Genomic DNA, 18,862 nt, shown 5'->3' with positions numbered 1-18,862 from the left:
GTGTACCCATTTGCCTCCCTTCTTGCTGTTTTCATCGTATAGTCGCTTCTTGAGACCGTCGATTATCAAGCCGTTCGCCCGTTCGACTTGTCCATTGGCCCGCGGGTGTGCAACTGAGACATATTTGACTTCGATGCAAGCATTCTCGCAGAATTCCCAGAAATGGTTGGCCGTGAAATTTGACCCCAAGTCCGTGATGATAGTGTTGGGGAAGCCGAACCGGTGCAAAATTTCTGAGATGAAGTCAACAACCTGGTCTGGCGTGAGTTTGGCGATTGGCTTGTACTCAATCCACTTCGTAAACTTGTCGATAGCCACCAGAACATGAGTCAAACCACCTGGCGCCGTCGTGAAGGGCCCGATCATGTCGAGACTCCAACAAGCAAAAGGCCACGATGGTGGTATAGTGATGAGGCTATGAGCAGGAACATGGGTCTGTTTGCCGAAGAATTGGCAGTTTTGACACCTGCGCACGAGATCCTCCGCGTCGGTGACCGCGGTGGGCCACCAGAAGCCGGCCCTGTATGCTTTCCCAACCAGCGTTCTTGACGCCGCATGGTTGCCGCAGACGCCTTCGTGGATCTCTCGTAGTATGTCGTATCCATCTTCCTTCGTGACGCACTTCATAAGAACTCCTGACCGAGCGCCACGCCTATAGAGCTTGCCGTTGACCAGGACGAAGCCCTTGCTTCTTCTTAAGACGCGCGCCGCTTCCGCACTCTTAGCGTCAAGTCCCGCTGGTAGCCGTTGGTCTTGAATGAAGTCGATGAAAGCCGCTCGCCAGTCCTCCCCCAGCATCAGAACCTCTCGATCGGGTTGTTGGGAACCCGAGTCGATGGTTACTTGCGGAGAAGGCTTGATGGATGGCTGATCAAGCTCCTGGACGAAGACTCCCGGCGGGACTTGAGCGCGCGTTGACCCTAACTTGGACAGGATATCCGCGCCAACGTTGTGCTCCCGTAGCACATGGTGAACCTCCAAGCCAGAAAACTTGCCTTCCAGCTTGCGCACTTCCTGGACGTATGCATCCATTGTTTCCTTGTTGCAGTCCCACTCCTTATTGACCTGCTGAACGACAAGAAGAGAATCGCCATACACAAGTAATCGCTTGATCCCTAGTGATATCGCCAAACGAAGCCCGTGAAGCAAGGCTTCATACTCGGCTTCATTATTAGATACCTTCCATAAGATCTGAAGGACGTACTTCAATTGTTCGCCTCGTGGGGAGATGAGCAAGACACCAGCGCCTCCGTCGTCGAGCTTGAGGGACCCATCAAAATACATGGTCCAGTGCTCTGGCTTGTCCACTGGGGTTGGGACTTGATTCTCCCTCCATTCAGCCATGAAGTCGACTAGAGCCTGTGACTTGATGGCAGTGCGTGGCTTGAAGTCGATTGACAAAGCCCCCAGTTCCACTGCCCACTTAGATATGCGTCCCGTGGCATCTTGATTATGGAGAATATCCGCCAGCGGGAAGTCCGTAATTACAGTGATCTTGTACTCGTCGAAGTAATGGTGCAACTTTCTTGATGTGATCAAAATTGCATATAAGAGCTTTTGAACAGCTGGGTACCGTACTTTTGACTCGGAGAGGACCTCGCTGACGAAATAGACGGGCCTCTGCACTCCGAACGCATGGCCTTCTTCGCCTCGCTCGACTACAATAGCGCTGCTGACAACATGGGTTGTTGCCGCAATGTAGAGTAGTAGGTCCTGTTCCGGTAGCGGAGCGGTAAGGATCGGAGGCGACTGGAGGTGAATTTTCAAGTCTTGTAGAGCTCGCTTGGCCTCCTCCGTCCATTGAAACTTGTCTTGGCGTTTTAGGAGCTTGAAGAAAGGTAGTCCTCTCTCCCCGAGTCGGGAGATGAACCTGTTCAGGGCCGCCATACAACCTGTCAGCTTCTGCACATCCTTGATTGTGGCCGGAGCCTCCATAGCAGTGATGGCCATGATCTTGACAGGGTTGGCCTCGATGCCCCGGTTGCTGATGATGAACCCAAGCAATTTCCCAGAAGGTACTCCAAAGACGCACTTGGTGGGATTGAGTTTCCACCGATATCTGCGTAGACTACTAAATGTTTCTTCCAAATCTTCGATCAGGCTATCGGAATCCCTGGTCTTGATGACCACATCATCCACATAAGCCTCAACATTCCGGTGCAGCTGATCCGTGAAACACATCTGGATCGCGCGTTGGTATGTTGCTCCTGCATTCTTCAACCCAAAAGACATTGTTTTGTAAGCATAAGTCCCGTATGGGGTGATGAATGCAGTCTTGATTTGGTCCTCCTCCTTGAGCGCAATCTGATGATACCCTGAGTAGCAATCAAGAAAACAAAGAAGGACACACCCAGCCATCGAATCGACGACTTGGTCAATGCGCGGCAGCCCAAAATGATCTTTTGGGCAATGCTTGTTGAGATCGGTGTAGTCGACACACATTCTCCATTCATTGTTCTTTTTCTTTACAAGCACGGGATTCGCTACCCACTCTGGATGAATTACTTCTTTAATGAATCCAGCCGCGAGGAGTTGAGCGATCTCTCGTTTAATGGCCTCACGCTTGTCGTGAGCAAACCTCCGGAGGCGTTGCTTTTTGGGCATGGCCTTCGGGTCTACATTCAAAGCATGCTCGATCAACTCCCTGGGCACCCCTGGCATGTCCGCAGGTTTCCATGCGAATATGTCTCGGTTAGCCCGAAGAAAGCTGACGAGCGCGAGTTCCTATTTGTCGCCTAAGCCCGCGCCAATGACGGCGGTCTTAGATGGATCTCCCTCCTGGAGCTAGATCGACTTGAGGGCCACGCCATCAGTCGACTGGATGCTCGACTTGCTGGCCTTCTTGGAGGGAATTTCCAGCCCAGACTAGGAAAGCTGCTGCGCGGCCGCGAGTACTTCTCCCGAAGCATCTGGCACACGAGTAGTCGAAGCATATTGGATCGCCTCCTGGTTGCAGTCGTATGACTTCTTCAAGTCGCCACGGAGGGTGAGCACTCCACCGAGTCCTGGCATCTTAAGAAGCAGATAAACATAGTGCGGCACTGCCATGAACTTAGCTAGTGCCGGACGACCCAATATTGCATGGTAAGAGGAATCAAAAGTAGCCACCTCAAACTTGATGAACTCGGTACGATAGTTCTCCCGCGTGCCAAAGGTGACTGGGAGGACCACCATGCCAAGCGGATGCGCCGCATTACCTGGGACGATTCCATAAAAGGGAGACTTGCTGGGCACTAGCATATCCTTGAAATCCAGGCCCATCTTCTTCAGAGTACTGACGAAGATGAGATTGAGCCCGCTTCCGCCATCGATGAGGACCTTGGTAAGCTTGACCTCTGCCACAATAGGATCCAGGACCAATGGGAACTTACCGGGCTCCGAGAAGCTCGTCCACTGATCGTCGCGAGAGAACGAGATGGGGACCTCCGACCAACGGAGCGGCCGTGGTACCGCCGGCTCGACGGACAAGATCTCCCGAAGAAGCAGCTTCTGGTCCCTCCTGGAACCGAAATCCTCATCACCGCCGAAGATAACGTTAACGACCTTCGAGGCATCCTGAAACTTCGGATTACGCCCCTGGTCATCGTGATCGTCATCCTCGGGTTCTTTGTCAGCAGGCTTCTTATTCTTCTTTCCACCACCGGTGTTGCTGAACGTCCTCCGAAGGTGGTAGCAGTCAATGGCGGCATGGCTGGCGCCCGGATGCCATGGGCACTTCTTCTGCAGGAGTTTCTCGAATTCCTCCTGCGTCGTCGACTTCTTGCCCCGCGAAGGACGATCGATAGCCGCGATGACATCATCTGGCTTTCGTTTCCGGGGTGGCCCGGAAAAGTCCCGCTGGCCTATGTCGCTGCGGTTGTCGTTTGGGCACCGCAGATTGCTATCATGGCGCCGCGGGAACCGCTCCCGCATCTTCTCCTCCTGCTCGGACCAATCGTGCATCATATCGCGAAGGCCCGCAACGGTCTTCGGCCTGTTCCGCCCGAAATCTCTGTATATGCTCGGGTCGGTGATGCCGTTGTAAAAGCAGTCGATGATGTCCTCCTCCGAGATGTTCGCGATGGTGGCGCGAACGTCGAAGAAGCAACGCGTGTAGGACCGTAGAAGCTCGTTACGTTCCTGCTTGCACTGGGCAAGATCGTGTCGAGTACCTGCACGGGTAATTGCTCCCTGGAAATTATCGATGAAGACCTTCTTAAGTCGTTCCCAGGAGTCGATTGTGTTGCTGCCGAGGCTCTCCAGCCAAGTGAGCGGCGCAGGGTCCAAAGCCATCGGGAAGTAGACGACTTTGGTGATATTTGAGCCCCCCGCGACGTCAATGGCCGTGGAGTAGCAACGAAGCCACTGCTGGGGAGCCTGCTTGCCGTCGTACTTGGTGATGCCGATCGGCTTGAAGCCCTCCGGGTACTTGTAGCTGCTGAAACGAGCGGAAAAAGCAGGAAATCGATCGCTACAGTCAGTACCTTCATTCTCGACTTCTTCACGGGTCTTGCGCCTGGAAGAAATCACGGTGCGCGCATCGCGGCCTTCATTGATGTGTTGGCGCAGATCCTCCGGAGGGAGTCGATGATGGGCTTGTCGTGGCTGACCCCCTTGCGGTGGCTGCTGCCTCCCGCCAAGGGTCTGGCTCCCGCAAGCGTTGTCGTTGCTGGGTTGACGTCGAGGACGGCCGCCAGCCGTTCTGCTGTGGGTCTGACTTCGACTCTCGCCCACACGCTCCTCCCTGATGGTAGGCGCCGGGTTGTGTTGATCCAACTGGATCCAAGCCCTCTGCGCGTACAAGAGTGCTTGACGTACCTCCGGGTCATGGCTGCGCTCGAGGATGGCCGTAAGCCTGGCGATGTTGGCCACCGGAGTCCGAAACCCTCGTTCGCTGACGGCGGCGAACTCAGGATCAAGCTCGCGATGCATAGATCGCCTACGCTCGTTGGCCCTCCTCCGCCGGATTGTGCGGGCCCTGTTTCTGGCCCTCCGCGCTTCACGATCAGCGTCGTTCTCATCACCAACATTGGCCGTGATCTCATCCCCGGAGATCGCTTCAAAATTGTCGATGAGAAAATCCCCACCGTCCTCGCCTTCTTCGGCCATCAGCACCTGGCGGGAGGAAAGCTCATGAGAACTTTCATCGACTAGCTCCGTCGACTCCTCCGCCGCGGTGGCCAACGGCCTGCCCTCCTAGAAAGGCAATGGCTCGAGGTGAGCCACGAGCCGACTCTCTGCCTCGAGTAGATTGGAGAGCTTCATGCCCTTCCAATGCACGATGTATCCCTTTGGCGAGGAAGCGAGCACCAAATCACCGGGGCCAAAACAACCCGAAGCCCCCCGACACGCGGTGGCTTCGGAGTTTCCGTCCCGGAGCAGCAGATCCCGATCCTTCTCTAACATGAAGAGGAATCTGAGCGCATTGGCCTCCTGAAGATCAGTGGCCAATTCGCGCAAGCCGGGTTGAATTCGACTCAACGAACCCCTGAATTGGAACGAGTCCAAACCAGGAGAAGTTGTCGCGGCATTAGAGGAAGTCGAGCATGGAACAGATTCCATCTCGACCTGTGCCGCGGAAGCATGGAGCGGCAAGTTGTCGAGCTCGTCGACGAACTTGTCGAGGCCGCTGCGAGGATCCGCAGCGACGGTTTTCGGCGTCATGTCGACGAGGAATCGCCGAAAGTTGCCCGCACCGTCTGCGACGCAAACCCACGAGCCAAAAACAAACGTCGTACCCTGAGAGGGTACTGACCTGATGAAACTGAAAGTTGCCATCGAGCTCGTCGGCGGATCTTCGACGCGCTCCCCTACCTGGCGCGCCAGCTGTCGGTGTTTAACTGGCTGCCCACCGAGGGATATACCCAAGGTGGTAAGTTTTGGGTGAGGGAACGCCGAGATCAGGAACTCGAAGGTGCAAAGAACACAAGACTTTAGACAGGTTCGGGCCGCACGGAGCGTAACACCCTACGTCCGAGAGGCCAGGGCTACAAAGATGCTAACCAACCCCCTCCGAGGGATCACACCAGAACTGATCTCGAGTAGATCCTCTCCGTGTTGGTTAGCTCTATCTCCTATTTAAACGGGATAAATAAGAGATAAACAAATGAATAAGAGATAAGACAAACTTAATGTCTTAAACCTCCGTAGACTACGCTACATGCCCAGCCCGGTAGCCCCGGGTCTGACAAACCCTGCTGTACCTTTGACCAGTACCATGTCACCTTTGATCGCAGCTTCCAATGTCCCTTCACCTGGTCGCATTATCGGCCTTCTTCTTAACCTCAATCGGCTTCTCACGGGACCCTTGTCTTTTCCTTAATTTTACTTGCAAAGTTTAGGCGTCAACAAATATGTTGTCACAATTGATAAATTTCTATGTGTCGGTGTTTAACCTCCAAGTCCACCAAAGGATACCGCCGAGGTTGTAGATTGTAGGTGGGGTATCGCCGAGATCAGAAACTCAAAGGTGCAAGGAACACGAAACTTTAGACAGGTTCGGGCTGCAGTATGTGTAATACACTACGTCCTGTATGGTGGTTTGTATTGTTTTACATCTGTTTTCGTTTGGAGGGGGTCTGTGCCCACCCTTATATAGTCTAGGAGGACAGGGTTACATGGAAATCCTAGCCCGATACTAGCTTAGGAGTCCTACCCGAGTACTACTCAAATAGTTTCCTTCTATTCCGACTAGTCTTACTCCTGTACGAGTAGTTACAATTGGTGTAGAGTATGGGCCATGTCTCATCCCTTATCCTAGAAAATGTACGCCATGTGCGTAGTCCCGTGGCCCCGGGTCTGATAAGCCCCCGAGCTCTTCGTAGTCGCGTACTGCAGGCTTCCGAGTACTTCTGATGGCGTCTTTGAGTTCTTCCAAACTTCGTCTTTAAGGTGTCTTCCGAGTACTTCCTTGCCTGCATTAAGGCTGTGAGGTGCTCATGCCCCGAGTAGTTTTCCAGTCTTCTTTTATATGGGGTGTGATTGAACTCGCATTTCATATAGAGTAGCCCCCGAGCCTTAGGTTGAATAAAAGAATCAGGCTGAGGGTCAAATTAGTCTTGAATCTTCTCCTTATCTTTCAAAAATTCAAAAAATAAGCCATCGATGACACGTGTCCTGCAACTCCCTAGCCTTGAATCCAAATCGCAAGGTTTGGAAAAAAAGGATCCAAAGAGTCGTGGGATGGATTGTTGAAAAATTAAGAATTTGATTTGATGATTAAAATGATTAAATTGGTTTAGAAATTTGAAAATCCCTTTTTTTGGGATAGCATCCCTAAAAAATGGTTAAGCAAATATCTTTTCCAAAGTAATCCGAAATTACCGCTCAAAACAAATCTTATCCCAAGGAAAGAAAGCTTTTGCATCCCACAGAGTAATTGTGGGGCCACCGCTGGTTATTTAACCGCGTGGTAACTTTGGATTTACTCAGCCTTTCGCTTGCATTCTCACTGCAGTTGCGTTTTGTCTTCATCTATCCTACAGCTACCGCTGCTCCCAAAATCAGATCTATGTTATTCCCAGCTCCTTCCCTGTATGGAAAGTAGTCGCTGAGTGCCACTGTTTCCCCAGAGCACGTCTCCACCACCTCCATCCTCAGCCCCCGAACGTATGTGAGCGAAGTAGCTCGTGACATCTAGAATGGCGGGCAAGAAAGGCGCCACCAAGGGGAAAGAGAAGGAATCCAAGCCCGCTGCCACCGTTGGGAGGGGGGGGGTGGAGAATAAGTAAGTTCTCGGAAGCTGATCTGCAAACGCTGGTAGATGAATGCCTCCTGCAACCCAAGGAGATTATCCTGTGGCGCTCTGCCACTAGTGATAAGTGACCATATGAAGGGGATGAGGAGATTGTTTTGTTTCAATATTTTGTTGAGCACGGATTGGCCCTCCCTGCATCTGATTTCTTTTGCAGTTTTCTCTTTTATTATGGCATCCAACTCCATCACCTCAACCCCAATTCTATTCTCCATATTTCCATCTTTATTCTTTTCTGTGAAGCCTTCTTGGGGATAGAACCCCACTTCAACCTCTTCTGCTACCTCTTCCATCTCAAACCACAGCCCAACAAGTGTACCATGTATGAAGTTGGTGGTGCCAGATTGCAATTGTGGCAAGGGATGGAAAAGAAGTACACCCCCTACAAATTCCCTACTAATTTGTCTGGGTGGAGGGAGTGATGGTTCTACATTGGAAACCATCATCCCTCACTTCCTGAAAGGACCACCGAGGCACTTAGGATCCGTGGTGAGTGGACAATGGCATGCCATGACATGAGCCAAATTGAGGAGCTACTCAGAATGATCAAGAAGTACAGAGATGCAGGAGTTACTAGAGTATCAGTGATGTACACGTGGCTGGCAGGTGGATCCGGCCTCTGCAGAAGCGCACGCGCTTTGGCTTCGAATACCCTGGTGTCTCACATCCGCCTTGGTTTTCTACAGAGCGTATTGAGAAAGGTGAAGCCTTGCTGCGAGTAAGTCGGGTGCTCATGGACGCTGAAACCATCCCATATGTGCCAAGCCTCCCAAACAGTTAGGGGTAAGTAGTCGTATAATTCTATCGAGTACTTCTAATATCTTTTAGTCTGTTTTTGTATTGACAAGTCTTCAAATATTACTGTAGGATGATGTAAATGTGTATAGGAGTATGCCTCCCATGTCAGACATCGAGCGTTCAAGCCACTTGATGACTTCCACCCATCCTCTTTCCATCCCAGCATCCAGCAAGGAAGAAGAGGGTGATGAAACTGATTCTGACCGCACCCTGGCTAAGGTGATCAAGAGCAAATCCATGAAGACCTCACAGGAAGGCACAAGCTCTCCTGGTGGCGATCTTTTGCCAAGTCACCCAAAGAAGCCACGGGTTACTACCTGCAAACGCAGGGCAAGCGCTTCACTAGGTGGTGATTATGAAGAAACACCCAAGTAAGAGCTTTTCCTGAACTTGCGAGTACTTTTTCTCAATTTGCGGTTGCTGAGTTTTGTTGAATTTTCCCTTTTTCATGATTCTTCTATGCTAGCTCCTCAAACCCCAAGCACTTGAAGCGAATGATCGAGGATGCTGCCGGTGATGACACTATGAGGGAGCAGAGCGTGCCCTCCGTCACAATGGACATGTTGTCAGGTTCCGCTAGGACCGCCAGGGCAATCACCACCCGCAGCTAGCCTGAGTTCGTTGGTGACCATCGCGGCTGCCCCGCCAAAGCAAACCCTGCCTATGACTAGCACAATGGTGTTGGAGAGTGCTTTAGGTGCTGCCCTAGCACCCATACCACTCTAAAAGAAGAAGTTAGGAGTAAAGAAGTCTGTAGTTTATGTATCCGAGTGCTTTCACTTGTATATTGTAGGTTCGTTGTTGCGAGGAACAAATCTTATTGTTATTTTCTTGTGTGTAGGCCATCCTCTGCTCTGGGCTTGGAGCAGCCTGGCAATGCCACGGAGACTCCAGCCCCCGAGCTAGAGAAGGAGTCGGATGTTGCAGTGTTGAGTGCGGTACAAGCGACAACCATGCTTGTCGAGTTGTCGGTGCCGCGAGAGCCCCCAGAGCCTATCGTCGCAGAGGCCAACATTGAAATCAAACCACCCATGGGGGAGAGGACCGAAGTCGAAGAGGTGTCCCCAGAGATTGCCACGGGTAAGTTGATTTAGCCACCCTCGCCCATAGGATCTACTTTGCCTGAACTCTTCTGATCGCTACGGGTGAGGTGATAGATATCCCGCAGCAGCAGCCTACATCTCAAGAACAAGGCGCTGCGAGTACTTCTTCAGGCGCCATATTGGTCACTACACCGAAGTGGCAATATGCCGTTCCGCTTGAGCTTATTGAAGATCCGATGCTTACATCAGCAAACCTGAAGCAGTTCCAGGACACCTTTAAAGATCTATGTAAGTTTTCCATGGTAAGCGTCCTGGACTGGGTAGGACTGCCTTTGTCAATCTTTCTTGATCTTGTCTAATTGTTTCCTTTTGTTGAATAGGAATTGGCCAACCGCTCCAGGAAGAAATCAGACAAGCTATGAGCTGTCAAAGATGGGCTTCGCCAGTTGCAAGAGAAAGATCGCCAAATTGGCAAGCAAATTTACAAGAATGTTGACTTGAGGAATCAACTCGACACCATCAAACAGGAGCATACCCGAGAGGTCTGGCTGCTGAAGAAGAAGATTGAGCATCTCAAAAACAAAAACAGACAGCAAGCCAAAACTCACTAAGCTGATACCCTATCGACTGCTTTATCTTGTTTTGACATACGCAGAAAGTAGTATCTGAACTCGTACAAGTACTTCTTTGTCTCCTCTTGCTTGCAGAACTTAATAATATCATAATAAATAAGGATGATGAGATCAATGACTTGAAGGATCTTGTGTACCATCGTTCAGATGATGCAGAGAAGTTGATTAAAGCACTCCAAGATGCAGATGTGAAACTCATAGAGTGTATGACACAGATCAGGGACATGGCCGATGAAAAGGAGCTGAAAAATAAAGAACTTGAAGAGCTCAAGGCTGCAGTGCAAGTAGTCGTAGATCTGGTGGATCCTCCAGAAAAGGGGCTAATCAGCAAGAGGATGTTGCTGGAGCAACTCCATGAAGCCCCACAAAAGATTTCTGGATACATCTAGGAGACCACCAAAACTTATGTAGCGCACAACTTTGGCTTAGAAGGTCCACTAGAAGATGGCATGGCAGCCGAATGCTCTGAGGAGAAATTCTCAGAATTTGTCAAGGAAGCAAAGCCAGTGGCTCAAAGGTTAATAGATAGCTTGGAGCAGGAGTGAACGTGATATGTAACAGCTAAACAACATGTCCATGTTTGTAAACATGTATGCATGTTTTATTTGTTGTTGCCTATTGATGTGTTCGGTGTGCTTACTCATAGAGTAATACTGAAAATCATAGGACTTAGATAAGAAATATGGGACGCCCAATACAGAACAGCTTAGAAGGCCACGCTTTTGGAGGTAGTTGATGACTTGGTGTCCAGCGCAAAGTCCCATACAGGGAAAATAAGCGAATCAGGATTTACTCGCACCGTGCGATACTCTGGATTGCTTTTATAGGTGTGGGAGCCTCTTCGACTTTCTCGCAGTGACTCATGCCGTTGGTTGCTACAAACCATTAGGCTAGTACTCGAAGTAGTCGGAGAATGCGTAGATAGCTTTGTGACTTAGCCGATACCCCTTCAGTAACGGAATACCCCTTCAATAACGGAAGCTGTGCGTAGTACTGGTCGGAAACCAGTACTCGGCGTGTTACTGAAATTTAGGTGTAAGGACCTCTTAAGTAACGAAGCTGCGTGTAGAACTAGTCGATGACCAGAACTCGGCGAGTAACCGGATTTTAGGTGTAAGGACCTCTTCAGTAACGAAGGCTATGTATAGTACTAGTCGGTAACTCATACTCATAGTGTTCCTGGGTTATGGATGTAACAACTCCTTCAGTAACAAGCTACACGTAGAACTAGTCGATGACCAGAACTCGGTGTGTTACCGGAATTTAGGTGTAAGGACCTCTTCAATAACAAAGGCTGCGTATAGTACTAGTTGGTAACTATTACTCGTAGTGTTACTGGGTTATGGGTGTAATGACCCTATCAGTAACAAGTTGCACGTAGAACTTGTCGATGACCAGAACTCGGCATGTTACCAGAATTTAGGTGTAAGGGCCTCTTTAGTAATGAAGGCTAAGTATAGTACTAGTCGGTAAATAGTACTCATAGTGTTAGTGGGTTATGGGTGTAACGACCGTTAGTAACAAGCTGCATGTAGAACTAGTCGATGACCAGAACTCGGTGTGTTATCGGAATTTAGGTGTAAGGACCTCTTCAGTAACAAAGGCTATGTATAGTACTAGTCGGTAACTAGTACTCGTAGTGTTACTGGGTTCTACCATCAGGTTACATGTCATGTATGAATAGCATGATGCCTCTCGGTAATCATGTGGACCTGATTGTGGTAGGGTTCTTGAACCGAAAAAAGAAGCTGGCCTGTTCCTTCCCGGTGCCATCTCTGCCAACCCTTACCCTCAGTCCTTGAGCGAAAACGAAGAGAACTCGTGACATGAAGGATAAGTGATAAGAGATCGATGGAGGAAAAGGATTTGCGCTAGCTGCTGAGTTAGTTGGGCAGCAGAAGAATTGCTTTAAAATTAATAGTGAAAATTTGATGTCCACAAAACAATTTCCTGATTAACTGATAGAAATAAAAAATCTTTAGGTTTCAAGAACTGCTTGTTCTGATACGCGACTATGAAAAAATGGTTATATAGATGCACCCTTAAAGATCCTCAAAAAAACCTCCTTGAATCGGGACTTAATTTTGGTAAATACTATCGCTCGAGTAGTCCTGCCGCCTTCCTTCATGAGCTTTTTTCCAACCTTTCTTGAGTGGGGGAGCCCCTAGGACCCTATGCAGGTGGATGCACTTGAAAGCGGAATGATTTAGAACTTGGATGCCATGGGAAATACCTGTGGAGGGTTTGTTCGAAGCGCTCTTGCGAATTGAGCATCCTCTTTCCTCGGGTCGATCGTTCTGTCGTTGCATCAGGAGCATCTGGCTTGCACTTCCAAGTTGAATTTAGGTAGTCTTGAGGGATCTGATAGTTGGTGGGGCTGTAAGCTTCCACCTTGATGCGTTCCTATTGCCTGGCGATGATGACATTGTGGGCGTCTCTACCCATGTTGATGACGTTGAGGAGATCCATAATGGAGAAGTCGTAGAGGTTGCCAGGCTGATGCTGGTGTTGTTCTGATATGGCGCTGCTTGCGTGCAGCACGCTTGGCGTTCCTAAGCTGGCGCTACTCTTTTTGGATGTCGTCTTCATCTTCGATCTGCACAGTACCCACGGTGTCGAGAGCACATACAGATAGTTCATGATCCGCGAATGCCCCTGCTGTGTCTAGGTTTGAACTGGGTGTGTTAGAGATGTAGTTGTCATCGTTGATGTAGTAGTCGTCCAATTGAACTTGCTCCAATCCTTCCTCCCCCGCGTCCTGGATTTCCTCAATGAATGCCATGAACACCTCATGATCCGGTGCTGAGTTCTTGGCAGGTTGCTCCTCTTCACCATCAGAGGGATTGAGGGGCCTGCCTTCCTGGAATGGGAGCTCGTCGGAGTCAGTGTCATAGAGGGGTAAGATGATGTCGAATAGCTCGAGGGGTTTCGTGCCCTTTTGACGCGCGAGCCCGCTCGCTGAGTTGATGCGATCGTTGGGCCTTGGCGGCCTCTTAATAAGGGCATTGCATCAGAATCCGAGAAGTTATCGAAGAGGGGAGCCTCCCGTTGTACGGTGGCTTCTCCTTCCCCGAGTTGTAGTAGGTAATCAAAGTCCTTCTCCAATTCGGAGAGGGGCTTAGTGCATGTGGCCTTGGACCAAATTGAAATTGGTCCAAGGGGCCGTAGCTCGTCGAGTGCGTCGATGAAGTCATCAAGGTCACGAACGAAGATTGCCGTGGATGCTTCCAACTCATTAGAGTCAGAGCGCCGGAGAGTAGTTTCCATGAGCGTGATGCTTTCGGTGATGTTTTGGCCGACTCGATTGATTGAAGAAAACATGTCGCCGGTGTCGGCGAGAGGGTGATGAGGTATCGCAGGCGATTCTGGGTCGAGGGATCCGAGTCATCAGAACGTTGGAGAGCAGCCTCCGCAAGCTTGATGCACCCGACAATGCTGGAGTCTACCTGATCTATTCTAGCGAGTAGGTCACCGTTGCTGATCCGGGGACAAGATATTGCCTTGAGGCGGCTCACGTAGCTTCCAATTAGATCGGAAAGTCAGATTCTGCCGAAACCATTGGTGACAGCGTTGATGTCCCGGTAGGGTGTTGGAGCAGATGCCTTCGACTCCCTGGGGTCGGTGAGGTGGCTGCCGAAGGTGAACGATGTGCCCTCATCGGCCATAGCGCTGGTGAAGTTAAAAGATGCCCTCAAGATTTCAGGTGGATCGTCAATGAACACCCCCTACCTAGCGCGCTAGCTGTTGGTGTTTAACCTCCAAGCCCACTGAGGGATACCCCTAAGGTGGTAGATTGTAGGTGGGGTGTCGCCGAGATCAGGAACTCGAAAGTGCAAAGAACACAAAACTTTAGACAGGTTCGGACCACAGTATGCGTAATACCCTACATCCTGTGTGGTGGTTTGTATTGTCTTAGACATGTATTCATTTGGAGGGGATCCCTGCCCGCCCTTATATAGTCTGGGGGGACAGGGTTACATGGAAGTTCTACCTGAGTATTTCTCGGCTAGTTTTCTTTTATTCTGACTAGTCTTACTCCTGTACGAGTAGTTACAATTGGTGTAAGTTGCGGGCCATGTCCCATCCCTTAACCTAGAAAATGTACGCCATTCACGCAGTCCCATGGCCATATATCCCTGAATAGTTCCGAGAAGAGCATCGGCTAGAAGCGCAATACATATATCCCACCCATCGGCAGCAAAGCTAATTCTATGATGAAGCAAGATTAAGAATGAATACCTCATAGTTAAACATATGCACTTAATCAGACTAAATCCATTGTCACCATTAGTCGGATCGGACTTAACCGAGACAATGCTAACGGCAGGACGATGAACTGAGTATAACTAACCGATGCACTGAATTATATTGGAATCTATTCTTAGCATTAAGCCCATGATCGGCAATGAGGACGATTGAAACCATCAAGCAATCTCAATCATTTCATCATTGACCAACAGACAAATCTGACAAATAAGACTCGAACCAGCATCATTACTCAAGTATCGGACTTAACCGAGATAGCCTGAGATAACCACGATAGCTCAAGCGAACCAGCACATCTGACCGTCGCAACAATGTCCAAGATCGTGGATAACTTGATGGTGGTAGCGATAATCAAAAGAGAGATCGGCTATAGGGTCTCTGCAGAAAAAGGTTAAGTAGAGCCGATAACCCGAAGATTGTCACCGGATAAATTGTGAAATCTATTAAAAACTAGCAAGAGATCGAACGATGCAGCCTTACAAGAACTTGATAGAAATTGATAACTTGGTAGATTAAACTAGACGAAACTACAATGATACGCTAGTAGCTAGCTAAAGCCTAGAGAATCTGATAAACGTGAACTTATCAACAAGTCGGAGATCGATTCGGTGCATCCCTTCTTGCTGAAGAATTCGGTGAGAAAGTACTCTACTACTTGTCCTAGGATTTTAGCAAAGTGCCGAGAAAAGTTGTATTGAATTGATGATTGTCCTTTTGCAAAACCTTGAGGTCTACTATTTATACTCTAAAGCTAGACTCCCGATCGATCACTATATGTTACAAACTTGAATTAAACGTAAAAGCTACTATATCTATAAGATAAAACAAAAGGAAACCGGACTTCCGCAAGATCTTTCACTGACGTCATCCTCTAGTCCGATTCGAATTCATTCTGACAGCTCCTTTGACCGAACCCTGCTCTGCCTTTGACTAGTACCATGTCACCTTTGACCACAGCTTCCGATGTCCCTTGACTTGGTCGCATTATTGGCCTTCTTCTTAACTCAACCAGCTTCTCACGGGACCCTTGCCTTTTCCTTAATTTTACTTGCAAAATTTAGACGTCAACAAATATGTTGCCAGAATTGATAAATCTCTATGAAATTTATATTTGCATCTATGTTTGCTTCTGTTTCTTTGGCTGTTGGATTGGATGGCATAAAAGGTATAGAAAGATGACCAGGTCCTAACCCTATAGTTGAATCTCTCAAGCAAAATACTTTGCAATTCAAAATTTGTAGCATTTTCAAAAAGATATGGATAATAATTTATGTCTCAACTGCTTGTAGATGAAGATAGTGATCCATTCAGAGGTGGTGTAAGGTAGTGATGTTGAAGATTGTTAGCCTCTCTTTTCTGAACGATTTATCCGATCCTAGGCTGCTTGTCTTTCAAATATGGGACTTCTTCAATGAAAAAAATGATTGAATTCCATTTTAATTTGAACAGAACTATGGCAGGACTTGAAATATTATGCATAGGAACAACAGTTATAAAGTAGGTACATGAGAAAAGGCCTCAGAGAAGCATTTACAGAGGATTGACTTCATATTGATGTTTCTCATATGTCAAATTTGATGTAGGAATGGCACCAAGGTGATGGCAAGGTCTATTTAAAGTTGGAAAGTAAGAGGGAAAAATAAAACCATTTTCCAATGAAATATTACAATGGCAAGCTTTGGAGTTGCAATTTTACGATGCACCAGACCTTCAGATAGAGCGTATCGTGCACTCCTTAGACAGTGCGGTTGAAACTTCTCTAATTTATTTGAAAATTTATCCCAAACATGTCCAAATCAGGCCCTATTTGCATAATCCAATGGAAAAAATCCATTTTACTCCCTTCAACAATTCACTTTGTTCGCTTAATCCCCTGAGAAAAATTTAGACTTAATTTACTTCCCCAACAATTCCAGTTAGTACAATCTACCCCAAATGCTATTTTTCTTTTTTGTTCTCCGCGTACAAATTGAATTTTAAGTTCAAATTTTATAAGTGGGTAGAGAACATGATGCCCTATCTTAAAAAAATATATTAAGAAATTTTCATGGTTATTTTCATAAGTTGGAAACATTTAACACGAAATTTATCACAAAAATACAATTCTGCATAAAAAATATTCATGAAAAATTATAATGTATTTTTCTAGCATAGGCCATCATATTATAAGTTACATTGTGAAATTTGAAGTTCAAATTCCACTTGTATGCGTAGAAATAAAAGTGAGAAATCTTAGTAGGGGGTAGATTGGACCAATTGGAATAGTTTGGAGAAGTAAATTGAGCCTAAATTTTATTTAAAGGGTTAAGTGGATAAAATGAATTGTTGAAGAAAATAAAATGGATTTTTCCTAATCCAATCCACATTCAGGGTTGGTGTACTTTTTTTCTTTTTCCTTGGATCTCGGAAGTCGAAGGTGTGGCCGTGCGGGCGGCAGCACGCTTGGCATTGTTGCAGAAGTGAGGGTAGGAATGCCCTAGTTTTAGGGGTCAAATCAATCCTATGTCATTTGCATGAACACTAACTTGACCAAACTCTCAGCCTGAAAAGATGCTCACAAATTTCGTATTGCAGCTGTTCTTAAAAATTGAAAAGTCCCAATCGAACAAATAAACCTCTCCAACAAGCACTACAATTTTTTCAAGACGACCAGACACTATAAATACCAAGTGTAACTCCACACAATATAGTACAACAACAACAATACACTAATCAAGATGTACCAGCTGATGAGCTCTGCTGGCCGCATCCTGGCCGCAACGCTCCTCCTCCTGCTCCTTGCCGCCGCCCATGTAGCCGGCACACCTGCTGCAGCTGCTGCGGCGGGAGCACCCTGCCACAACGACCTTGTAGCGCTGCGGAGCACCTGCTACCAGTACGTCCAGGATGACGGTGGGCCCATGGTGCAGCCGTCGCCGCATTGCTGTGGCACCGTGAGGGGCATCGCCAACGCGACCTGTGTCTGCGACTACTTCAGCTCCCTCGACTACATCAACCTGGACAGGGTGTTCTACGTCGCCGGGCAGTGCGCCGTCGCCATCCCCTGGAGCTGCGGGGGTGAGTTTTAGCTTGTATTTTTGGATTGGTGATATGCCGTGTAGGAACTCAAACGACAGGGCCCACATGTCGGAGTTGGACCATGTAAACAAGTAGAGAGGTGGCTATGGTCAGATAATTTCGGATCAGTTAGGCAATTAGAGAGAACTAACTGAGTAGATGTGCTTAAAATATCGATGTTGAACTGATGTTAAGTTCCCTTTTTGTCACAGACTAGCTAAAATCAGGTCTGACGACAGAACCGGATGATGGAAGTTGGCTAGCATACCAGGCCACCTGTAATGCTCAGATAATAAATGAATAAATTGAAGTTGGTGCTTCTTAGTTGGATGGTGTTGGAGCGTAAGAATTGTATTGGTGTTCATCTGTATAAAACACTAATAGGTTCCATAATATGGCACCACATACAGCAGGAAAAAAGCATTCAACGTCTCATTTTCTTATCAATGGGAAAAAAAGCATGTCTCTCCTTGTTAATAAGGATCCGTACAGATACGATGTCCAGGAATTTATAAGTTTACCCTGGAACTTTCACCAGAAACTGCAGGGCATACCGCATACACATCAATATCTCAAACATATTCATAATAATTCATTAATTGAGACGCACAAGCACGCTATAAACTAACCGAAATCTCCTTGCTTGAAAAGAAATTGGGAGCATAAGACCTACAAGCTTCTCGCCCCAAAACTGAGAGCTTAGCGCAAGTACGACCTCTGCCCATGCGTTGGCAAAGTTCCAGAAGGAGTTGCAAATGCAGAGCTAGCGTATGGTTGCATGACCAGGAGGACGATACGGTTGAGAGATGGGGTACTGTTCATCACATATTCAGGGTCGATGCCTTGTCCCACGACCCGGGTACACCATCCCAAGTCGAGGGTCGGAGTTGAACATGGTTGGTGTCCCATTCAAAATTGGGTCGCACTTGCACCCCAGTTTGAGAGAGGTTATTGCCCTCACTATTGAAAATCAATTCGTAGCAACGCCTTCTTTTTTTTCAGGGCGGGTCAAAATGTACCCCACTCCTACAAAGTGAGCAGGGGTACTGTAGCAACCACCCCGCCCCTGGAAAAGTATTTGTAGGGACGAGTAACGCCATCACCCGTCCCTGAAAATGATCGAAAAATCTAGGTGCCCCCTTCTTCCTCCTCCATACAGCCCATTGCTTGCTTGGGGAGGTGCTACCTAAAAATAAAAAAAGGAAAAAGAGAAGGGAAGGTTTTAAACTTGATTTTCTTCAAGTTGGAGGCTGTAGGAGGTAAGTTGGTGCTAATCTCATATATTTTCTAAGCTTTTTTGTTAGTTTTAAGTCTCAAATGGCTCTCTCTTTGTC

At 48.1% G+C, this 18,862-nt stretch overlaps 1 protein-coding gene across 1 annotated transcript; it reads left to right on the top strand.

The window, feature by feature from the left end:
• Nucleotides 1–17,188: 17,188 nt before the first annotated feature.
• Nucleotides 17,189–17,539, top strand: LOC112872964. Its single transcript, XM_025935999.1, has one exon. It carries the CDS (start codon nucleotides 17,189–17,191, stop codon nucleotides 17,537–17,539), a length of 351 nt encoding a protein of 116 aa, XP_025791784.1.
• The last annotated feature ends 1,323 nt before the right edge of the window (nucleotides 17,540–18,862 follow it).

The sequence above is a fragment of the Panicum hallii genome, chromosome 9 (assembly GCF_002211085.1).
Source record: "Panicum hallii strain FIL2 chromosome 9, PHallii_v3.1, whole genome shotgun sequence".
Lineage (NCBI taxonomy): Eukaryota > Viridiplantae > Streptophyta > Magnoliopsida > Poales > Poaceae > Panicum > Panicum hallii.
Note: the sequence above shows the minus strand (reverse complement) of the source record. Positions and strands in the feature narration are given on the sequence as shown.